Here is a 26261-nt window from a genome sequence, read left to right as displayed (position 1 = left end):
TGTAACAGTAAAAAGTTATTGTGAACAGTAACGCATTAGTTACTTAAACAAAGGGCTCCCATTAATGCCCTTATAGCCTTCCTTTCAGTACTGTTATTGCATTGGAGAATAATACAATCTGTTGATCAAGAAATAGTAGAAATAGTCTGCATGTGTTCTACATCATACCGTGCAATGGCTTTATCAACTTTTCCCTGGCTAGCAGTCCCTCGGTTCAAATCCAGCCGCTGTTGCTGAGGTGGAGGTGGAGTGGCGTCGGATGAGTCTGGGTCTGTGGTCTTAGCTAGGCTAATAGCTTCGTCCCAGCATGTTGTTTCAACAGATGTTTCAACAGATTTGAATTGCTGTTTTGGGCAGTAGATAGGATCTTTGACCCGCCAAGACACAACTTACATTTAGCTAAAACGTTCTTTTCTTTGTGCTCGACAAAAGTGAAATAGTGAGAATACCTCCAGGCGGAGAAACTCGACTTGAGCTCCTCCGCCGCCATGATAGTCTTGTTAGTAAACATACAAACACGCACGCCCACAGCACGTCTCCGCATGTGACACAGGAAGTATCTAAGTACATTTACTCAAGTACTGTACTCATCTCTTTTTGCCTCGCTGTTGGCGCCGCTCACCAACGTCTGGGAGCCGAGACTATGCTTTGTAACGCGTTAGTCCCAACACTGCACATAATGCATACACGGACGTTCAACACAACAGAACAACATGTCACGCACCATCACAAATCACGATGGAAATCAATTAGACACAATAGAAAACACACAAGATGCAAAATGACAAGCCAACATAACAACTCTAACCAAGCACAGGTCAGTGTCAACACACCGAACACCACTACACACACAACCTCTCTCTTTCTCCCTGTTTCCTTCCTTTGGCTGTTTTAAAGCCCACCTTCACTACCTGCAGAACGTGACAGGTGTCAACCCAGCCGTGTTAAACCGAAGCGCCCTGTGATCATTAGACTGAGTGCCCTTCACTGGCCGGTCGCTCCTCTTGTCAGTCACTCCTCGTTTCCTCCGTTCACTGCTGGCTTCTTCTGATGTAAGGCTTCTCATGCTATGCCCTCATCTTGACACACACACAAAATGGGTACTTCTTATCTCATCACGCTGTCAGTTTATCTCTCTCTCAATACATCCTCTTTTCCTGCTTCTTAATCCTTTTGGACCCGCTCCCTGATTCACAACAGATACTAGCTTCTAGGGCTGCTCGATTATGGCAAAAATAATAATCTCGATTATTTGGGTCAATAATTGTAATTGCGATTAATCATTGACTTGGAAAACATCCATTTATTGGAGAGAAAAAAAATGTAACGGTATGTTTTAACAGTTGATTACCCTGAACTTTAAGTGTAATTCAACTGAAAACCCCCCAAAAAAAATTATTAAAAAAAAAAAAAAAAAAAGTAATAATACAAAAATAATCGTTTTATTTCGATTACGTTGTTTTCGTAATCGTTGCAAGCCGTAATCGTAATCGCGATTAAAATACGATTAATTTAGCAGCCCTACTAGCTTCTTCTTTTTCTTCAGTAGTGTCCACTTCCTCTTGACTTGAGATGCAGTGTCTATTCTCCGTCTTTTCCCCTTGATGTTCTTTGACAATGCTCTCCTTCATGCTTCTCTCTCATGTGGCATTTTGACCCTCATTTTCTCACACAAATCACCTGATAAAACACACACCTTCCCTCTCTAATCTCTATGTCCCTTTACTGTCTTTACTGTCTAAAGTATTTATTATCCTTGCAAGAATGGAAGTAGTCATCACATACAGAGCCTTTGGGACATCTCGTTCCCTGAACAGTGTCCATCACATGCTGATATACAAGAGAGGGAGTTACACAGTCACAAGATGGACGACTAGAAAGCAGTATTCAATGTGTACTTCAGATTAGCTCCACGTCAGAAATGATCCTGCTTGTCATATGCCTATCTCCATAGAAGCTGAACCATCATGTTAATCACATAGCTATCATATGCCCCTAACAGTCCCGATGCTCTTCTAGGTAATCAGACATCCTGTCATGTTCACAGCTACGTTGTTATCATGTGCTATAAGAGTACATTCAGTATTTTCCCAACACTCACCACCACCTCACGCAGCTTCACCTCAGCTGTACCTGTTTTCTCTCCCACAGCCTACCTCCTGCCTCTTTCTTCTCCACTTTCTACCTAACCTCCACATTTCCATTCAATAGCCCCTCAAAGTGGGAACCCCCCCCCCCCCCCCCTTCTGTCACGGACAGAATGGCCATGCCAGTCTTCATTAGAGCCTGCATGGTCTGACGCTCAGCTAGGCTTAGCGGAGGCCTGTGGGAAAGAGAGCTGCTTATTCTAGCCTCAGGAGATGGATTGAAAACGACGGGAGCTAAAACAAGCAAGCATTCTCTCATTACACTCACACATTGAACACAGCCGCACATGCGCACTAGGACACGAATAGGCGCGGATAACACACAGCAGTCTACTCAAGAAGAAAACAGATGCATGCACAAACACTTGGCCTCGTGCATTTTCCATTTGATGTTGTGCGCTGAATGACGGTAAAAGGGAACCATTGTTGCCTACTGATTTTGGTTGAACAATACAGTCTGCATGCATGAATATACATGCCCACTTTAATGCAATGAAATTCACTATCTGTTAGGGCTGCACAATTAATATAAATGTTATTGAAATTGAGCAATCTTCAAATTGCAGGAGGCTAAATGTTTGTTAAGCACTAAATGTGTTAAAGTGTCATTTTTAAAGTGAAGCTCAGGTCAGGTCAGGTTATTTATTTGTACCCGTAGGTAGATTTTGTTTGCAGAGAAAAAGACAAGGGATCCATCCTGACACTAAAAACAAACACAAACAACAGACACATCTCTAATGAAAGGACTAGTAAAAAGTACTAGTATAACTTGCTCAACCGAATCTCCAAATATTTCAAAAACATTTTAAGAAGGAAAACACCAGTACACATTTCCCAGCTTACAAACAGTATTCCATAGACTTAATAAAAAATGGTAGTGGTAGAGATCCTCTTAGGAAATCACATGAGAATTATGATTACAATATTATCAATACCTCCAATAGAAGTAAGCCAATCACATTTGCAATATCAGTGAGAATATCCACAACTTTTTATTTTTTCCAAATCACGCAGAAAATGAGGAAAACATTCATTTGTCTTTTTAATGTTTTAGCAATTTGTTTCACTAATGTTTTTTTTAGTATTCTGCCTTAATGTCAAACAACTAATACATGCCATGTATCATATTTGTTTACATTTTGCTTAATAAGCTCCTTATCCACAGCTCATACAAACATATACGGAGACATAGAGTAGAGATCACCATGTTGTTTTTAATATCCTTTATGCATTTATATCCACCATTTTGAAATGACTTGTATACAGCTTTTCTGCCAGTCTGTATTTATCCTTTTATATTGTGCTCTGATTTACAATCTCTTGCCTCGGACGTGGCTCACAGGGACAAAGAGCACTTAGGTGTATTTCATAGAACGCCTTCAATATATGACAAGTTAAAGAGGATGCTTTATTTAAGGGGGTATATAGCATTTCAATTAAGTGTCATATAAATCAAAAATACATTTAATTGAAGTGCTACTTCAAGGATTTTACTCTACACTTTATCATGGTACATTATATAGCTGCAGTGGAGTCCATCAATCATGTATAAGAAACTCAACCGGAGTGCAACCTGCCCAAAGGATCACAGGAAACACATTTCAGATAATTTCAGTGAAGGTCTCTTCGAGGTCGTTGAGTCAAAGGGTCGGACACAGATTACTACTGATGGGTCTGCTTATTGATGCTGTCTATAATTATAAATCATCAAGTTAATTATGTTAAAGGTGGGGTAGGTAATTTTGGAGAAACCAGCTTGAGTGCGCTAGAATTTGAAAATACACAACCAGAAAAAATCTGCCCCTTCCTTACAGAGCCCCTCCTCCAACACACACATGACCAATGAGGGCACGAGATAATGTTGTGCACGAGATGGAAGGCTCAGATGATTGGTCTAGCTTTTTACAGTGCCACAGCCCAAATTGCCACTAGTCTCTCCTTAATGAGCCATTCATAGCATGTTTCGTCACACAGTCTGCATGAGATGTGTTACATGTGTTCTTTATCTGCAAGGAGGACTAAATGGTATTTATGATATTAAGTTACTTAATTAGTTAGGTGGGGTAGGTACAGTAACTTTGGAGAAACCAGCTGAAGAGTGCGCTAGAATTTGAAAATACACAACCGGAACAAATCTGCCACTTCTTTACAGAGCCCCTCCCCCAACACACACGAATGCGCACATGACCAATGAGGGCACGAGATAAGTTTGTGCACAGATGGAAGGCTGACAGGCAGGTAGGCCATCCAGTTATTTTAGCCGGGCCGGCTCAGATGATTGGTCTAGCTTTTTACAGCACTACGGCTTCCACAGATGACATTTTTTTATGTATTTATTGTCAAAGAATTTAATATATTCATTGCTATCGGGATGTTAAGAGCATTCCATGGAATATAACAAAAAGTGTTTCTGAAATAAATTACATACCCCACCTTTAACCAAAACAAAAGTATTTAGCAGCTTGAAAAGCGTGTTTAAGATCTAGAAGCAAATTAAAGCAACTTGTGTTTCCCAGTTTTTATATAACATTGTTGTCTGTGGGAGTAGCCACTAAAGAAAAGAAGAGAGCCTATTTTCTGAGTGTAAAGCCTTTTGTTTGGATATGTTTGGCAGGTGGATGACACTAAAGTGATGTTAAATGCTAAAAACACACTTTGACAGGCTTGATATTCAGTTTGCACATGGGCTAAACGTTGTGCATTGTGTGAATTTAAAACGCGAAATCCCATGGCAATTAGCAAATTACATGATTTGAATAAATGTTTTCCTTAGCATCTTTGAGCGTATTAATGTTTAGAATTCAGCTGTGTTTAACCACGTAGTTTGTTTTAATTGGACGACATAGGGAGCATGATGAAATTGTGGGCAATCACCTCAGGAGTCCTCACACTAAATCTTTTCATGAGTTGAGTTCATGCAGGCGTTTTCCGCTGTAACACACCAGGGGAAACCCCCATTCTGCACTTTGCTATCTTGTGTATTTGAGTATACGAGTGATGAACATGATTTATTTGGGCTGAGGAAGTCTACCCCTTGCCTGATCTGCTAGTTTCCTCCAGTCCATCAGACCGGAGAAGAGCTGCTGAGTCAAGGTGGAACGTGTTTGTTTAAAGGGGACTTAGTTAGCTTTCTTTGGTTCTGCCTTTCATGTAGTGTTGTATACGTAGGTTTTGGGGCCTGTAAATGGTCTTCAACGGCTAAAAGTTCCCTCCTGAGGAAGTTTTTCTTCTTCCTCTTTCCCCGCCTGCCTAAAAGGCCTGCATTGGACTCCTTTGTTTATATTCTGTAACATAGTGACATCATTATGTCGCACTATTATTGGCACTACAACACATTGTGAAGTGATAGGCTAAGGGACGGAACTTCTCTAAGCTGTTAACCAATCACAACAGTGCCGGCCAGCTAACCAATCAGAGCAGACTGGGCTCTGGTTCCAGACAGAGGGTGAAAAGAGGTGCTGCGGCACAGGCAGTATGAGAACAATAAAGAGCTTTTTGAACATTAAAGCATGGAGACATGTCCCAGTAGAGACACACAATACAATATGAACCTGATGTTCAACATAATATGTCCCCTTTAAACTGAGCCTACGGTCGGAACTTGTTTGTAAGAAAATCCATCTTGAGCCATTAAAACACAAAAACTCACACACAGATATGAGTTTGGTCTTAAAAATCAGCTCTGTTAGGCCTTACGCCATTTTTTGGTTCATACTATAATCCCTCTTAAACTTTAAAACGGTGAAACAAGTGGAAAACAAATGTTATGTGTGTCAGAGAGAGAAAAAGAGAGTGTGTGTGTGTGTGTGTGTGTGTGTGTGTGTGTGTGTGTATGTGTGTGTGTGTGTGTGTGTGTGCGTGTGTGCGTGTGTGCGTGTGTGCGTGTGTGCGTGCGTGCGTGCGTGCGTGCGTGCGTGCGTGTGTTGTGTGTGTGAATGTGTGTGAATGTGTGTGTGGGCCATAATCATGCATGCCAGTTACCCTCCGGGAAGATAGACCCAGTGTTTGCGTGTGCTCAGTTCGGCGATTGCTATTTCACTTTCCTAAGTGGTTCGTCTCCTTGACAAGATTGCATTTAAATGAAATGACCTCATGCGCGATGCAGGCAGCAGCTACATGGCGCTGGCATTGGCCTTTCCGCTCTGGATCAAGCAGTGAGTCACCATCTAGTGTTGTTTACCAATGCATTGACATACCCAAGGTGGCTATCTCCTGAAGGTCATTGTATATAACATCAGCCATCTCTCAGGTTACTCAAGCTGCGCATGGTTGGCTCCTTGCTGCTGTTGTGAGGGAACAAAGGGACACGATAGAGGAGAGTAGAAGAAGAGAGGAGCGATAACCAGAGGTAGACAGAGGCACTCAGAGTGACATTAGGAGAAGATGAGTGTGATGGAGAGGGGAGGTTAAATGTATCTTTAGTGCAATTCAGTTCAAGTCTTCTCTTGTCAACCTGCATCTAGGAGCTACAGACCAACAAAAACTACTTTTTTAACTAATGGTAGAAACACTGGGCATGCTGGGTTGTAGACTGGTCAGTTAGTTAACAAATTAACTCTACTGAGAAGCTCATATTATTCCTTAAAGGTACATTTCTGAGTATCAACGAACATCGTATTCACAAAATGTTATATGCGTCAGAGGTCATATTCTAATTTGCAGCAAACATGTATAAATATAATTCTCATGTAAGAGTAGATTCAGTGATCCAGTTAGTTGCAGGGGACTTACCTGATCTGCTTTGGCTGTAATAATACTCTAACAAAGTGCTTATCTGTTATTAGGAAGACATACTCTATAGAGGTCTGCAGCAGAAGCATCTACAGCTTTCAAAATATATGTTCTCTGCTCTTATCTAGATAAGATAAGATGAACCTTTATTCATCCCTGTGGGGAAATTCAGTTGTACAAGGAGCAACAGGGTAAGTGTGAAAAACAGGGCAGCACAGATTCACACAGATTAATAAAATCAAAAATAAAATCAAGATTTAAAAAAAATAATAATAATAAAAGACAATGACATAGGAGATGATTAAAAAAAAGTTAAAATAACTGTCAGCATATATACATATTTGGTCATCTAAATTATGAAGTACGAAATGAGTTAAAGTGAAAAGTGAAAATGGACATCTGTACATATAGTGACATATCTATCTACCTATTTGGTCTACTACTAATATATTAACATGGGTTGTGGAAACAGTGTATATTTATGTCCAGTGATTTAATTTTATTTATTTTTCATTATTAAGCCCTTGTTGTGCAGCCTGATGGCTACAGGCACAAAGGACTCTCCGAGGCGCTTGGTGCGTTGTTGTGGAGGGATGAGTCTGTGGCTGAACGTGCTCTTCACTAGCTCTGCGTGGAGTGGGTGGGTGGGAGGGGTTCTCTAGGATGCTGTCGAGCTTCCTCCTCGTCCTCCCCTCTGCCACCTCCTCCAGATTGTCCAGTTGTACTCCCACTACAGAGCTAGCCTTCCTCACGAGCTTGTTCGGCCTGCCAGTGTCCCTAGTGTTTGTGTTTCCACCCCAGCACACCACGGCAAAGAAGAGCACACTGGCCACCACAGACTAGAACACCTGCAGCAGCCTCGTGCACACGTTGAATGGCCTGAGCCTCCTCAGGAAGAACAGCTTGCTCTGTCCCTTCCTGAAGAGAGCCTCAGTGTTGTCTGTCCAGTCCAGTTTATTGTTTAAGTGAACTCCCAGGAACTTGTAGCTGTTCACCACCTCCACATCCTCCCCCCTGATGGTGGTGGGGGTCAAAGGCCTCTTCCTGCTCCGCCTGAAGTCCACCACCAGCTCCTTATGACCCGTCTACACTACAGGCATAAAAAAATCTTGAAGCTGGGCGTGTCTGAAGCGTGGCGATTTTTTGAGAGCAACGCGACCAACAACCAATCACATGAATCTCCCGCCCCCGACATACAAAGCAATAGCAATGTTAAAACGAAGTAAACTGGATATAAATTCCCCAAACAGGCGAAAACCTACCAGTTTCACCCACTGTCTCTGCCACCTCCCTCCATGCCTGGTTCCTCCGGTTTGTATCCCGGTAAATAATTCTGGTCGCAAAGAACCGGGTGATTTGCTACCGTAATATCTCGTTTGGAATATGAGGCAATGAACTGCGGTCTGGCTCTCCCAGCTTGCACGCGGTTTGATTGGCTGCACTTGCACTGGCGGGATTTGCATAAACGGGATTTGATTGGCTGATGCCAAGGATCGAGCCTCAAAAGCATCAAGCCTCAAAAGTTGAACATTGTTCAACCGATAGATGCTCGTGATGCTTGCAAAGCCATGCCATGCTCCCCACAATGCAGTTCGGCGAAGATTAAAAATCTTCTACGTCACCCCATTCAAGTGAATGGGCGAAGCGTTGAAAGCATTTTTCGATGCTTGTAGTGTAGACGGGCCGTTAGTCTTGCTGATGTTGAGCTGGAGGTGATTGTTGTCACACCAGCCTACGAAGTTCTCAACCAGGGCCCTGTACTCCTCCTCATTGTTATGTTACTTTATGTACTTATGTTACTGTTAAAAACACAAACTTAAAGCCTTGACATGCTTTTGTGCTTGCATGGTCTCAATGTCCCTTGACTGTTGTTAACCTAATAGATCATGATAGAATACATTTACAAAACCAAGAACTCTTCCCTGTGTAAGGGCAATGGTACATGTGTGTGCAAAAGTTAGGCCTAAAGCTACAGTTTGCATTTACTGTAACGTGTGTTTGTGTGTTTGTGTGTGCATTCCTTCCTAGCAGCATTGAAGTAAAACAATGTTGGCACTACTTGCGCACACACACACACACACACACACACACACACACACACACACACACACACACACACACACACACACACACACACACACACACACACACAGACCTATCTGGCTCTGGTGCCTGGTAGCATCTGGACGGTCTGGGCTCAGGTGCCTCTGTCATGGCACAGAATACGTTACGCTTTCTTCTTCAACAGATTTTTGGGCATTTTTGCCTTCGCTTTCATTCCCATTTTGTTGCTGGTGCGTTTGTGTTCAACATTAAGCAGGATTACAGTTTTTAAAAGCGCTTTCTCTTTATGTGTTTTTCCTGCTATTGTTAGACTTGATTTAGTTCAGATTACAATCATCTTCTCCCAGTTTCCCCCACTGCTCCTGCTAATTAAACCTGCTCGGTGTTATGAACAGGTCCGTTAATCCCTTGATGAAAACAGGTAGGAGACTTCCCCTGCTCTGTAATATAAAAACAGCAGGACAACTGCAGATTCAATGGCAAAAACTCACGTGCACAAGTGTGTGTGTGTGTGCGTGTGTGTGTGTGTGTGTGTGTGTGTGTGTGTGTGTGTGTGTGTGTGTGTGTGTGTGTGTGCGTGTGTGTGTGTGCGTGTGTGTGTGTGTGTGTGTGTGTGTGTGTGTGTGTGTGTGTGTGTGTGTGTGTGTGTGTGTGTGTGTGTGTGTGTGTGTGTGTGTGTGTGTGTGTGTGTGCGTGCGTGCGTGCGTGCGTGCGTGCGTGCGTGCGTGCGTGCGTGCGTGCGTGTGTGTGTGTGTGTGTGTGTGTGTGTGTGTGTGTGTGTGTGTGTGTGTGTGTGTGTGTGTGTGTGTGTTCGTAGGTGTGTGTCATTTAGGCGATGTCATGTTGCTCTTCCTAATAGGCTCTCCCTTGCCATTCAAACTAACCCTTTGGTCTTGATCTCTGACAGCAACATGTCTAAGGGGATAAAGTGCTCTCTTTCACACACACACACACACACACACACACACACACACACACACACACACACACACACACACACACACACACACACACACACACACACACACACACACACACACACACACACACACACACACACACACACACACAGGCAGCCTGACAGTCCAGATTTAATTTGAGGTGCTTGTAAGCGAAGGAGGACAGCAGGTACTTTTCCCGAGCACACTGCATGTGGAGAATGCTCCTGAGTTTTAAATATTTCAAAATTGTCAAACATCGGTGTCGGAAACTTTTTGGATAGTTAATCGTCTGTGCAGAAGGAAGGAACGCTCACAGCTGTGTGGAGCTGGGAGGAGACTGTGACATAGCCTAGGTAACCATTATTTTAGAGGTGTTTCAGGGCTTTACCCCCAGCATCATGAACACACACACACACACACACACACACACACACACACACACACACACACACACACACACACACACACACACACACACACACACACACACACACACACACACACACACACACACACACACACACACACACACACACACACACACACACACACACACACACACACACACACACACACACACACACACACACTCTCTCTCTCTCACACACACACACACACATACACACACCAGCAGAGCTAATAGACCCAGAGTGGTCCAGTCCCCGGTGAACTGAGAGGGGGGTCTGATCAGTTGTGTTCAGTGGTCTCATGTTGAAGGTAGGATCATGCCTCTAACACTACATTCAGCCATACTTTTGAAGGGGAAGCCACATCAGTGCAGACCGTCAGATAACACAGGTGAGTCGTGGATTGGAATAGTTTCTCTGTTGCTCTGATAAACATTTTATACCAAAGCTGATTTCTTAAAATACTTTTAATCGGGAAAGGTATGCCTTCTTCTTCTCAACATTTTACGCAATATCCCTTCTGTTTGTGAGTCAATTTCTATATTTACTTTTGAATAAATATAACATCTAAATGTTACTTCTGCTGTAACCAATAGTTTCTTTATTCAGAGTCTCATAAGTGTGGATACATCTTAGATGATGTTTATTTTCTTAGATATCAAACTCAGGTCTTTATGTTTATATTCAATCTTTATTTCAGACTCAAGGTCCATATCACATACACAAAGACAAGACACACATCAATAAATAAGATACACATCTAAACACAAAACAGATAAAAATCATAAAATCAGTCCAATCACAGCCAGCCACACATGCTCACTGCCAGTATAGGCTATTGCGCCAATGTCTCCAAATCATGGAAGAGAACCGAGTAGATCTCTTCACAGGGTTAATTAAAATCGAGATAACATGATTGTCCGAGTCTTTTAAGCGACACATGAATTTGAACATTAACTTTCTTAAAAGGGCTTGACAAGTAGGTACGCCCAAGTTAACAAACAGCTGTGTTATGTTGGAAAGACGACTGAAAGAAAATGGCACGACTTCTTCGAACACAAGAACATTTCACTTAAATAATTATGATCCCCAATTATGAAGTTGTGTCTTTCTTGAGCTCTGAGCTTCACCATGTTTCACCCTGAAGCTGTATTTAATGTCAAACTGTATCTTTTATTAACTTCCACCCAAAATGGTCTCATTATGGATCATCCATGGTTTCCCAGAATAGTGTTCACTGCCTGCTAAACGTTTGATGAACAGCATTTGAGTCTTGATATCGTTCTTTATGCATGGTTAGATTAAAGTGAACCAAAAGAAGGGATAAAGGAAGCAGTAATGTCTCTTTTGTACTTTTATCTATGTCCCGTAAAACCAAATGCAATTTAAGAGATGGGTGGGTACAGACTTAATGGCGCCGAATAGAAAAATAAAACAGTTTAGCTTTGATGACTTTTTGGAATAGATTTACTGCACCACTGCAAAGGGAGAGTATCTTCATAGCATGTCAATAGTTCTTGTTACATGTCAGTTATTAATAAGTTATTGTCCTGAAAACTAATTATAAAATGTGATTTTTTTGTGAAAGTGTGCCAAGCTCCACCTATCCATATATGAAGATGAGTCATTCAAGTTTGTTGAGAGGAAAAGATAGGATAGGAAAAGGCAGAGAGCAAAGGGATTAGGCTGTTGATTGGATATGGTTCGCAATTCAGCTCCCTGCCAGTGCCAATAAGAAAGAGGGGACACAATAGTTAAGGAAGGGGGAGATATAATGGAGTCAAGACCCCTAACAGGCTGCTCACTCGCTGCACAGTCACTCCTACCTCACAGGCTGAGTGTGTGTGTATGTGTGTGTGTGTGTGTGTGTGTGTGTGTGTGTGTGTGTGTGTGTGTGTGTGTGTGTGTGTGTGTGTGTGTGTGTGTGTGTGTGTGTGTGTGTGTGTGTGTGTGTGTGTGTGTGTGTGTGTGTGTGTGTGTGTGTGTGTGTGTGTGTGTGTGTGTGTGTGTGTGTGTGTGTGTGTGTGTGTGTGTGTGTGTGTGTGTGTGTGTGTGTCCAGGTGATACATCTTAATTACACAATGGAGTGCAGGCCATGTGCCATCTCATCATAGCATGTCAAATCTCATAAGCAGCGCCAGAGAGCATGAGAGGGAGAGCGAGTGAGGAAATGTGCACGGTGTAGATACAGAAAAGAAGGAAAAGGCAGAATTGAAACGGACGGGGGAAAAGATGGGGGTGCAAATATAATTAAATCTTTGACTGGGTTCCTCTGAGGTGAAACAACTGTGGTCCCTTTTTTAAGGGTTCACTTAGAGAACATAAAAGGCTTTTTGTGGCGTGTGATTACTACTTAAACCCTGCCAATACGGATCAAATTGAAAATAAAAAACGGCTGTTGCAACCGTCGAGTGGATCTAGTTTTGTCCCAGGATGAGCCGGCGGATGAATACACAGTCGGGGGAAAGAATGGGGCTGGGGGCGTTGTTGTGGCCCGCTGAGTCATCGTGGCCAGGGCGAGCTCTAATAGCCCCCCCAGCCCCCGAGAGTAATGGTTAATCGTGGAAAGACTGGTGTTAGGGTAAGTGTGCCTGTGTGTAGGCCCAGCCTGTTTGTGGTGGCTTTTGGCGTGCCGTGGTGTGACAGGCCACTCAGGCGGATGGGGCGTGTGTTGTTGTAGCCGTGGCGATGGGGAAAGCCCTGAACAAGCAGCTCTCAGCTGCCCTGGCTGGGAGAAGAGCCGGGGCAGCTCTCCCAGAATTACAAAAAAGAAGCTCCGTCCTTTTGTTTTCACGGCTGTTGTGTTCCCTCTGCTGTGGGTTTGGGAGTCTGTCGGTGGGTCCTCCTCGTTAACTGTTGGCTGTTCACTTCTATTCTGCTCTGGTGTTGTGCTCCGTCGCCACAAAACCCTGCGGCAGACATAGTCCACTTCCTGGTGCTGGGGTCTACACAGGAAGTGTAACTTTTGAACCATAAAGCGCTGAGCAAAAAGTCGAAAATTCTCCCGATCACAGAAACAGAAAATGTACGTTATACGTTATGCAATACACATGAGATAAACTGGATTGTATTTCCACAATCACCATAGAATAACACATACACCTCAGAATTGATTACAGAGACGCCGGGACATTTGGGCCAATCTAATTGATGTTTTTTTACTTTGATCCTAAAGCTCTGGATACAGTTTCCCATCGTTATAGCTCTAAGAAGGGTTTACATACATTAAACTGGTGCTTTAATCCTTGTTGATTTGTTACAACTGCATAGAAACACCTTTACAGATGTGTAATCTTTCTAAATCCTGTGCTGCATGTGCCTTTCAGAATACATTAGTGGCTCGAAGTGTCTTTCTCCCTGTGTGTCGCTGGATAATTGGCAGTCTCTCTGTCACTCAGACGCTCGGCAGCTGTTGACTACAGAGTGTCACAAACACACCATTCCCCCTTGCTGCATTACACCGAGGAAGTCTTTCTGTATTACTGTATATAATATAGGAACCAAAAGGTCCCCGTATACACACACACACTTCCTCATTTAAAGCACACACACACACACACTCATGGCTGCACATGAGTGTATCTAAGGACTGGAGCTCTGACATAGTTTACTGCCTCATTGCGTCTCACATCCGCTTTCTCTTTCCCAGCTCCTCATCTCATCCGGTTCTGGCTGGAGTCGCTGAAGAGCATAACATATTTCTGTCAGAGTGTCTTCAGTGTTTGAATGATCCGTGAGGGGATGTGCCTCAATTGAGTGTGTGCCTTTTCAAAAGTCTGTATGTCCTTAAACTAGGTTTGGAAGTGTATTTGCAGATGTGTCCTACATTTGTAATCACCGCCATGGTCAGCTGGAACTCTTTACCCGTCCATATCATTCAGGAACATTCTCAAGTACATTTCAAAAGGTTGCTAACAAATTATTTAAGGATTATTATAAAGTACATTTGAACTGTGCCTGTGGCTATGTATGCGTATATTATTATGTACACTTATTTCTATTTACTTTTGTTTGGCCTTAGAGTGGCGATAATTGGAGGACCATTTTAGTTTTCATTTCATACAGCACTGTCACTGCAGTGCATGAAATTATGAGCTGTTTGTTTTAATTTGGTTGTATGTATGTTTATGTATGTTTTGTGTGTGTGAGGACCCCAGGAAGAATAGCCAATGCTAGTGCTAATGGGGATCCTAATAAAGACATAAGACCACTCTTGAAAAACTGGTTTGATGGTTTGCAATGTCTCTAAACTTGTATTGTTACTTGCCGAGAAATAGTCAGTGAGATAACTGTCACATTTAACACAACCATCAGAAGCCTTCCTGTTTCTGAAAGGACAGGAAGACACTTTGTTTTACAGGTGAACCCGTCAGTCAAACACCAGGATGCTCATGATTTCTCCAGTCTGTCTGCTGTCTGTCTTTTTTGGCTCGAATCACAGCTCCATTCTTTTTGGCAAACGCTGACCGAGTTCTTCTGTCTTCCTCTCTGCAGGCACAGAAATCGTGGATAGAAAGAGTGTTCAGCAAGAGAGAATGTGTTCATATCATAGTGAGCGCCAAAGACCCCCATAGGTGAGTAAGAATGTGTGTTAAGGAAATAAGAAATGTTTACATGTACATTATTACAGCTTTTAAAATTGGTGTTGAATTGTTGAAGAAGCAAAAGAAAGAGACAGACCATGTGTTCTCTGAAAACGTCTTTATATTTAGGATTCAGTTTCTTTTTTAGTGCTATAAAAGCTGCAATACCTTCCAGGGTAACGTTACTATTTTTCAAACTGGATCTAGTTTTCCCATCTGCATGAGTGACAGAAAGGGAGAAGTATTTTTTAAATTGGTCCAGAAGTAAGTGAGAGCGACAACAGGCTGAAATGTAATCCTTTGGGCAAATTTGCACCGTTAATGTACATCCACTAAAATAGCTGTTTTGCAAGGCTCTACAAATCCTTATAGGAAGACCTATGGAGAAATACAGTGTTCTTTCTTATTTTAAACATTTGTTATTGTACAAACCCCCCCCCCAAGAAAAGCCAAAGGCCCCTTAACCTGTTCGGGTGGCCCACGCATCCACCCCCCCCCTCAAATAAGTAAAATACATGCGAGTTCATGGCTCCTGTAGACAACGTTCTTGTTGCTCTGTGTTGAGACACACCGGAGTTGAGGATCTGTGGGGTTTTTTATTCTCCCAAAAATATAATTTACAATTCAGGCATTTAGCAGACGTCTTATTCTAAAGCGATTTACGATGACCAATTACAGGGACCTTCTCCCTGGAGTAACTGAGGGCTAAGTGCCTTGCTCAAGGGCACACTAGTAGTGGTGTTCCAGGCGGGATTTGAACTCGCAACCTTCCGATCATCAGCCCACCTCACTATCCATTAGGCCACCAAAATAAAAAAAATAAAAAAAATAGTTATTATAATTTCCATTTGTCGCGGACGATATTTAATTGTGGCAGCCCGCCACAAATAAATCAATGTATGGGAAACACTGACTCTATAAATCTTGCAAGATGGTTAAGCCTCATACTCATTGTTAGAATCAGCTATTCATAATCTTTTAGATAAAACTACCCAACCCATTCTTAACTCCAACTCTTTCCAACACTTCTCTCAGCAACTCTTTCAGCAATGACTCAACTCACGCCAGATTTGCCCTTGAGCCATACTTGATTTAAAACATGAGAGAATACAGTCCAGTTTGAAAAATCGCCAAGTTACCCTTCAACGAGTGAGTTACGTAATGTGATACCCCACCTTTTTACGCATTTCAATAGCCCTGTGTCACCGCTGACCTTTAAAAACAAGCCTCCGAGTGATATCACGCTGGCCTCTATTTGCATCAAAGTTACATGCTCCATACTAATGAGCTGAAAATAGTGACATTATACATTTTACAGCCTCAAAAGTGAAACTCAGGGCCAGGCCAGTTCATGAAAGGCAAAATATTCGCCATCATTTAAAAAGGTTAATAATTTAAGAATGGGCTCACAGGTGCGCACCACTTCAGGATATCAAAGTGTGACTGTGAAATAGTAAGGGCCTCTATAATAAAACATACTATAATATGATTGAAATGATAAGAGCACTTCAACAAAATGTAGTTTTGAGAGGGACGTTTTTACACTCATTATCTCAACAACCCTAAGTGGCTGTCACAGTGATGTTATCGTACAAAAGTACGAGAAGCAACTTCCTGCACTACAGGGCTTTACACACACACACACACACACACACACACACACACACACACACACACACACACACACACACACACACACACACACACACACACACACACACACACACACACACACACACACAGAGGAAATGGCTGTGCTTGTTAGGTAAACAGAATTAGCATTACTGGAGGAAAGTGGGTAGAAGCCAGGAGGCAGAAGTAGGGGAAAGAGATGTTCCTCAAGATCAAATCAACTTGTCTCTTTTCACTCAAAAGCATTTGTGTTGATGCGTAAGGCAAAAGGAGGCTAAGTACCTTCGGTAAGAGATGATGGAAACATGAAGTGATAATCAAAGCTTCCTGACTTCCTTTTCCTCCCAGGGCTCCCACTCCATCCTGCTGGGTTAAAACAGTGAATATGAAAGCTGCATTCAGCACATCTGAATGAGCATGCACTTGTGTAGGAATACTACAATTCAGCTGTCATGCTGCTAACTCTGTAGTTGTTGAGAGTGAGAGGACGAGGAGAGTATAAGGGAGCAGACAACACAAAGAGATGGAGCCAATAAAAGATTGCAGGGGCCTTCAGATCCTTCGCCTCCTCTCCTCCCAATCAGCAGATGAAAGTCAGATGACAAGCTGTCACTTCAGCCTTGCCCACTTCTCACCGCTCGGCACATGACTATGTCAGCTCTCACAGTTTCTCCCCCATCTCAGCCACACACAATGTATTCTTTTCAATGGATGCTACACTTCTCCTGGGGCTCTGGCTACTACCTGTAAGTGACTGTTTAATATACTAATCTTAAATTGACTTTTACTGTCTCCTCTCACCCAGGTGCTGTTGTGGTCGTCTGATAGGTCAGCACGTGGGCCTGCCCCCGGGCATCTCTAGTCACAATGATAAGGGAGAGCGTTTGGGCAAGAATGACAGCCTGTCAGAGAAATGGTCCATCAGCAAGCACACACAGATCAGCCCCACTGACGCCTTCGGCACCATCGAGTTCCAGGGAGGAGGACACTCCAACAAAGCCATGGTGACAACGAATCTACTGTGTTGCACTTTGTCAAAGCTTGCTTCTCGAGGTAGTCTCAAGGCAAACCAGAACAGAACGATAGCTCCTAAAATACACATCCAAACCACCCAGGCGTTACAGTACACTGGCTGTGATACCTTGTGTCAATAAGTGTGGTTTTGGATCACAGGTAGAATTTAAAAGTGAGATGGATCACAACATATAGTTTTTTTATGGATATCAAAACAATAGTTCTTCTTGCTGTAAGTCTTACAGTGGAAGAAATACCAAGAGTGTAAGCAACGAAGTGAATTCGGAAGTGCATACTATAGAAATGTGTATTGTAGATGTACTGTATGTTCCTCCGCTGCAGTAAATGTATGCAGTTTAACAGCAAACGGGAGGAATATTTGAGATGGTTGACTGACCGAAATGATTTAAGCTCTTGATCTGGATGGTAGAGTTATACCAGCTGTGTGAAACCATCACATGTTTTCCAACAAGTGTGTCAAATGCTAATGACATGTAAAGAGGGCTCATCCAGGTCGGTGTGTCCCTTCTCAAATCCAGCTCCTTTTCCAATGAACCTGGCTAGATAATCAAAGTTGAAAGCATCATACATATACAACCAAAGTCATCCTGCCATGATGGTGTGAAATCAATCAAATGAGTGTAATTATTACCTCATTACATATAATTATACATTTAGAAAACCTAAGTGTCTAGAGACTGCAGCCCATTAAATTAGGCCTGATTAATCGATCAATCCCAAAAGCATTGGTGATAGGGTGACAGATCACATCACACATGTGTTAGCATTCAGGGAGTTCACTTGGTTAAGGCTGAATAAAGTCTGATTTATTCCCAGTGTTAAATAATTCATCCAGACACGTGTCAGGTTGAGAGTCTGAAGGATAAACAGATGCTCTGCGCCAACGCTTCTTCAATCATAGCAAACATCTGTTCAATACTGCTGAAAACGTAACGCCATACACTCGCACAGGTCTGCATCACTGAGCCATGCGATGTATATCCAGTTCATCATTTCTCCTTTACAGATTTGTTTCATGTTGATTTGTTTGACTAAATGTAGTGTGTGTGTGTGTGTGTGTGTGTGTGTGTGTGTGTGAATTCGCATTTGAGGTTATATGCCAGGGGTGTTCAAACTACGGCCCGCGGACCATTTAAAATCGTCCCTCAGCTAATTCAAAAAGTATAATGACTTAAAGTGGACCTATCATGCTATATTTTAATAATGTAGTGTAGGACCATACCTATATAAGGCATATTTATACTTTTTATTTTTCCAAATACCAAACAGATCATGCATTTTAGCCATTCCTCATTTCGCTCAATTGAACACTGTCTTTGCATGGGCTGATTCTGTGAGAACAGCACCATCTACAGGTCTGGCATATGTACTACAGCGTCTCCAGCTCTTTCCAACGGCAATGTCTGTGGCTGTCTCCTCCTGATTGGTGGAGTTGGCCCAATAGCCGTAGCGCCACTTCTGTGACGTCATAGAAGTGTTCAAATCTGGATCAGTCTTTATCAGATCCGTTGCAGCCCTTTTTTTAGAGATTTGGGTATGGAGGAAAATAGAGAGGGTTGTGTTTTCTGACACTTGGTGAGTTCCCTGGAACACCGGGGACACATATTCATTTATAAAAGACGTACAAAAGTGCATTTTTTATGATAGGTCACCTTTAAGTATAATGATCTTCTAATCTAAGTTGATAATAAAAAAGCTCAATAACACATTTACATAACAACCTTGAAATAAACCCTTCATATTTCCTCGTATTATGAGCAATCGGAAGCTTCTGTTTTAAGGAATGAGCTGCTCACAAAGTAAATGAAACCCTATGGAGAGCTGTGGTGTAGGCTGTTTCTTACAGCCTTTTCAAGTATAAAGAATAATTCACCTTCATTAGATTGATTTTTCCAACTTATAACTGAACTTAAGAGGCCCTTCGTATATTTTTCTGTATGTTGCCCTCGGTGAAAAAAGTGTAGACACCCCTGTTATACGCTGATGCCACTGTGCTGTACGTCACTGACACGCCTCTCTGTTTCCAGTACGTGCGAGTGTCTTACGACACTAAGCCTGACCTGCTGCTCCACCTGATGACCAAGGAGTGGCAGCTGGATCTGCCCAAGCTGCTCATCTCAGTCCACGGGGGCCTGCAAAACTTTGAACTCCAGCCCAAACTCAAACAGGTCTTTGGCAAAGGGCTCATCAAGGCTGCCATGACGACAGGAGCCTGGATCTTCACCGGCGGGGTCAACACAGGTAAAGTACACCAAATGAAGGCAGCTTGGTCTGAAAACGAATGTAGAACAATCAAAGGTCCTGAAATACAGAAATTGTATGCTAAGTTTGATGAATATCTTTTATATTTTTGGGATTTTTTGGGCAAGAGATTAGCTTTATTTTCGATGCAGATTTGAAAGGGGGACGTCATTACCTATTACTTTCACGTTTCGGAGTTGAACCTGCAGTGGAGACCACATATGGCCCACCAGCTCGAACCACTAATATACCCACTGGCCCATTCACATTTTTGGGAGGGCTTTTTTTATCTTTATAGATAATGGTACAGGAATGAGTCCTAAAACCCAAGTTAGCATGTAACCACTACGAGTCACCTTGTCTCAAAGTCAACTGCTTTTAGAACATGTTTTCGGTTATAGGCATGGAATAATGTCTGTGGCTAACACAAGCTGTGAAGATTTTATTCTATGACATAAAATAGGACAGTAAATGCCCCACCCGCAAATGTGTCTAGCTTCTATGTGTCATAAAAACGTGTAAGTATCATAAAGGTGTGTTTGCCACAGAGCGTATATCCTGCAATATCCAATAAGCTTTTTGTCGAGGGACTCCTTGTGATGTGATTCAAACACTGCACCATTTATTAGTATAGCTAAAGATAGTTAGGAAAGGGCCGCAGTAAAGACTCAGCCTTTGCACACGGCTCAACCATGACCGCTCTGGGGGTGCCCCATATTTGCTTTAATCTTGGTGCAAATATTTCTGTGCAGTTTAGGACGTTTTATACGCGGGCCGGCTCCCCCTTTACACACAATGAATGGCCATGCACTTCTGCTAGGATGGAGGGTGTTCAAATGTTCTCAATATGTTATTATCTATTTAATAACTATTCATCAAACCCTTAAGGACTGTTAAGATGTTAAACCACTGGATCATTGCAAATTATTCTTATGAGCACTCTACTATACTTACAGACACTCAGAGTCAGACCAGACAAGTGAAGGGCGATTCTCCGGGATATTCTCTGGGAGTCTAGACTGCTTATTCTTTATCACCCTTAGTCAGTCAAAAAGATGACATTTAGACAAAATAATGACTTTTATTCCACAAAATGTATGGTTATGATTATCTCATTACTTATTTGAAAGAGATACATCGTGGTAATTAGTGTCCATCATGAACATATGCTTTTCAATGAGTTGTATCTCACTGTAGGAAATATGGGGTGTTTCTCTGTTAGAGTTTCTAAGAAATATGGTCGGATTAAGACTTTGATGACTAAGGGGATTTCTTTTCAGAGATACTGAGCAGCAGGATGAATTTGGCCTGGAGCAGGATTTACGAGGAGCTCTGTGGATCGGATGCCGAGCAGAGGAGGGGTGGGAAGTGCTAAAGCTTTCCAGAGAGAAACAGTTTTAAGTCTGACAGAAACAAGACGATTGAGTTGTTTCTAAACGTGAATATACAAAAAGGACAGCTGACAGAAAGACAGCACATGGGCTATGCATTAACATGGAGTTATAATGCATAGTCAATTTAGCCATGTTTATAATCTTAGTAAGCTATGGATAGCTATGACTTGAGTCCTCTAAATTGGTGAGATTGAATGATTTGCCGAACTTATTAACATGCATTAACAATGCTATCGATAATGCTCATGCAGTGGTGATCGACGCTTTGTTTGTTCACTATTGTTCTTGTGAAATAGAAGCTTTTTTTTTAACCCGTAATACATTTTGCAGGATTTAAATAAGAACAAAGATGGGATGAAACATGTTTTAGGAGAGATAAGAACAGTTGGAAAGAAATCGTACGTCGTTGGATGATGTAGAGGGCTTACACTGGAAAAGAATAAAACATTTGAAGAGACAATGGGTGCAAAGGCAAGAACGAGGAAGAGAGAGGCCTGAAAAGTGGATGGAGGGATGGATGGAAGGGACATTTCAGGATGGAGGTGGAAAAGGAAAGAGTGTCAGCCAAGGAGATGGGAAAAGATGGCTGCCGAGTCTGACTGCTGCTCCCTTGAGGACGACTATTAGAGGCCTGCAGCTATCTGTGTTTTAAGCTGTGTGTGTGTGTGTGTGTGTGTGTGTGTGTGTGTGTGTGTGTGTGTGTGTGTGTGTGTGTGTGTGTGTGTGTGTGTGTGTGTGTGTGTGTGTGTGTGTGTGTGTGTGTGTGTGCGTGTGTGCGTGCGTGTGTGCGTGCGTGCGTGCGTGCGTGCGTGCGTGCGTGTATATTCACATTCGCTGCCTTAACCCTGCACCTCATAAAAGTTGGGGGTGTAATTATCTACATTTACACTGCGTATTGATTGTCATAAAACTCATTTTGCTTTCTGTTTCTTTGTCCTTCTCTTGAACTCTTTTGCAAACACACCCTCGTACCAAACCAGGAGTGATCCGCCATGTGGGTGATGCGTTGAAAGACCACGCCTCCAAGTCAAGAGGGAAGATCTGTACCATTGGCATCGCGCCTTGGGGCATTGTAGAAAACCAAGAGGATCTTGTTGGCAAAGATGTAAGTCCCTGGGAACAATATGGTGCAGTTTTGGAGTGCCCTCATTTGCATTTAGCATTTGCATATGTATATGTAAAAAAACGTTGCATGCAATCCATAGTTTCTAAAGCCTGTAAAAAAATAGCAATTTGCAGTTTATTACCAGAAATACTGAATTAGCTAATCCAATCCGTGACGAGCACTCCGCTAAGTGATTCGGACAGTTGGCGGAACCACATGAGACTGTGGAGCAGATGCTGACTCAGTCAAATATCTGGAATCAGTGTTTTGTTATGTTTCAAATGTTATGTGCAGCTCCATCCTACAGAACAAGTCGAGCAGAGCAGATTAATGTTGGTATCTGAAATGAGATAATTAAGCAGTGGAGTTCTTTTTCCATGCTTGATTTGTCTCAACTGTACGCCTAATGGCCAGTTAAGTAAACCTCAGATTGTCATGCGCTTATCCTCAAGACCAAATCCAATCTTCTGGGAAACTGTCATTAATATTCGATAAAGATTCTTCCAGTTTTAAATGTCATTTAACTTTTATAGCGGTACAATAAACATGCAGTAGCAGTAAAATAAGTGAGTGAATACAAAGATTGTATTTGTAATTTCTAATGTGTGTCATTTTGTGGACCAAATAAACATCTTTCTTTACTCTGACAGGTACTGTGCCTACCTTTGAGGAATCACAACAGACAGATTTTAAAAGCAGTTTTCTAAATCGGTGCAGGAACATTGTGACTTTTAGTCCTGCTTATGATCCAAATGATGAATACTACATATCCCATGATGCAACCAGTGCTGTCTCTAAAATGCTGTGCCCCAATTCGTAACATAGAATTGGCATTAAAAAAAGTTTAATGGCAATCCAAGTATGTTGAGCCCCCAAGCAAAAGCATGTTTACCAAATCAAATGTTAACTATTGGGTCACATTAAGAAAACTTGCCTTTGCTACACACCATATCATCCACGGGCTTCTCAGATGTTTGTGTAATTGTGATCCTCTCTTGGACAGGTGGTGCGTCCATACCAGACCATGTCCAACCCCATGAGCAAGCTGACGGTTCTGAACAGTCTCCACTCCCACTTCATCCTGGCCGACAACGGCACCACGGCAAAGTACGGTGCTGAGGTCAAACTGCGACGCCAGCTAGAGAAACACATCTCCCTGCAGAAGATCAACACGCGTGAGTGGAATTTACTGATCTACTTACGCTAAATCAGAAGAGGTGTTTCCAAATGACACAGGGAGTGATAAGGAAACAGTTACCTACCACACCACTGAGCGTTGATTGGGATCAAACTCAATGTTATTGCTTCAACCGGGCTAAAATGATCATTACCTGGTTGACACAGGACACATGCTGCCAGACAGCGTATTTTTAGTGCGCTGTGATCCAACTCGATGAGCCTTTGAAACTGTGCCTCACTTCAGGAGGGGTTTATTTTTTCTTTCAAAGCTTCCTGACAGTTAAGATTAACTCTTTCCTCAAATAAACCCGCTTGATAACCCTTGTCTCCCTGTTAAGGAGTGCAGAACAAAGCTGCAAAACAAGATAACAAGCACATAGTGACCAGCACAACATCACTGTACATGTGCGCACATATCAATTCTAGTGCATAAAACAATACATTGAGTTGTTCCTATCCAAACAATGTGAAAGGTGCATCAGATGTATCTCTTCAGTATCTTTTTCTTTATTTTAGACTGGATTAATGTAGTACGCGTTCATTTTTTGTGTATTTTTCTACACTGACAAGCACATAAATAACAGGGTATTGTGAAACACTGCTGTTAAACTCAACACAATATTTCATAATTCTGTCTTTAAGCTGTATATAAGTTGTGGTGCATCAAAGGTACATTAAGCTCATAAGAGGGCATCCGGACTATATTTGAATTCTTGTTTTTTGTGAGACGCAGGTGTTAATAACCAATGTGTGCATGCGCCTGCACGTGCACATCATTTGCCTTTGATGGATTGTTCATCCGTCGCTGAGCCCTTGTCACATTGCATTTCTCCGTTTTCCATTTCCACACAATACCTTAGCTACAAACCAAATGGATTTGCATGAATACAAAATGCAGTTCTCTGTCTTTTTCTCCCTCATTTCTCTTATTCTCACTCTCACACACGGCCACGAACAAAGACAAGCACACACAAACCTCCCTGATACCCTTTAAATACAATTCTCAATAGCCTCGGAAAGCATTGTGCAGAACACGTCAGGGCCGGATATAAACCTGAGTCGGAGGAATTCTGTTAGCACCCATGATGTATTTGTTATAACCTCATTTTGCTGTCGGCATAAAGCTGTTTTGAAATAATTTCCTCAGAGTTACATTAATACACACATCAATGCTTATTTAAAAGCACAGGGTCTAGATGTAACCAAATGAGTACATGGTCATAGTGTCAAGAGCAGTATCTTGGCCTACATTTTATCAACACCTTTTTTATTGACATCCAGACCGTGCACCAATGTTCCCTTTATAAGGTTTGTATAATGAAATGGAGCTTTTTTCTCTCTAACCACTTCCATATAACGACTTGATGTAATGGATTTAAGAAATGTCCCTACCGTTGACACAAATGTACTTTCTTCTTGGTTATCATCCCGTCATGTGACCTATGGACTTCCCTTTGTCATCCTATGCCTGGACTCATACAAAAGGGGCTGGGAAGGCAAAGGGACGGCCAGTCGTCACACAAGCATCTGACCATCGTTATGATGAGAATATTCACTGCCATGCCTAATGTATCCATCGTCTGACTAGCTTTAGGAACTACTTATATGCAATGTGATGGGTGACCGTGTGTGAGGTGTATATCCTGCTTACCATTCATAACACAGAGCCTAACACGACACAAAGGATAGGAAGGATACATCCTTTGTTGCATTTCTCGAAGGTTTCTTCCATTTTTTTCTTTGAGAGTTTTTCCTTGTACAACGCGAGGGTCTAAGGACAGAGAGTGTCATATGCTGTAAAAACTGTAAAACCTCCCGAGACAAACGTGTAATTTGTGATATTTGGCTATGAAAAAGAGAACTCTGACACTAGCCTTACCTAAGCAGTGTCTGAAGTAACTAGATTCTATTTTACGACCATCCTCTGAGGTTGCCAACAGTTTCCACTTGAGGTGAAGTGATGTATCAGCAAAAATTGATGCATAGCCCTAATTAAAAGTGTTGTAATCATATTTCTTATGAAGTATGATCACACCAGTGTTTGCAAAGCAAGGTCATGCATTACTTGTTAGGGATTTTAGAATATTGTAGGCGGTGAATTTACAACATTATCCTAAGGCTAATTTAATTTAATATAACCCCTCTGGTTATAACCAACTGGTGAGTTTAGCCAAGGCAAAACATTGACAGTGTTTAAAATAGAAAAACAATTTTAACAGTCTTTGTATCGAATCCCACTAAGCATGGAAAAAAAATGGTGATCCATTTGCTTAATTCGATTAATTATTATTCATGCAGACACATATGCACACATTTCTTATAGTGTAAATGTTGCTACGGTATATATTGCACAGTATGTGATATGTATCTGTATAATGTGCTTTACCTTGTTATCCCCGTGTATCCTTCACTTCTCATTCACCTCTGAATGGTTGGCACACAAGGACCAATCCTTGATTTGATTACCTGTCCACGGTCAACCGAGGAACGCATCTATTTTCCTCACAGCATGCCCCCCCCGTGGGATCCAAGTGTAGCCTGAGGTCCTGTCAAAGAAGGCAGAATAAATAAGATATTTGACTTTGAATTCTCCCAACTAGTGGGTTTGCCATTTTTTTCTTCACGCAGTCACACACACTTCACACAAGATGAAAGAAGTGTGCTGGATAGATATGCGTAATCTCCCCCTGTGGTGTTTTTGTGATGTCTGGGCAATCCTGTCGCTAATCCTACTGGGCCACCATGCGAGTGTTGGAAATGCTGTAGCAATCAAATTGGCTCCACAATATTATAACACAGTTT

The 26261-nt window shown here is 42.1% G+C and overlaps 1 protein-coding gene across 1 annotated transcript in view; it reads left to right on the top strand.

Moving 5' to 3' along the window:
• trpm3 (transient receptor potential cation channel, subfamily M, member 3) overlaps positions 1–26261 on the top strand; it is a 158145-nt gene that overhangs the window by 84313 nt on the left and 47571 nt on the right. The window contains 6 exon segments of the mRNA XM_079687097.1: positions 14785–14864; positions 17311–17509; positions 19568–19781; positions 22156–22280; positions 23284–23455; positions 23798–23838. Of these exon segments, the coding sequence (XP_079543223.1) occupies positions 14785–14864; positions 17311–17509; positions 19568–19781; positions 22156–22280; positions 23284–23455; positions 23798–23838 (831 nt within the window).

This window comes from Notothenia rossii, assembly GCF_949606895.1.
Source record: "Notothenia rossii genome assembly, chromosome: 6".
Taxonomy (NCBI): Eukaryota; Metazoa; Chordata; class Actinopteri; order Perciformes; family Nototheniidae; genus Notothenia; species Notothenia rossii.
This window is presented reverse-complemented; position numbering and strand designations above follow the sequence as displayed.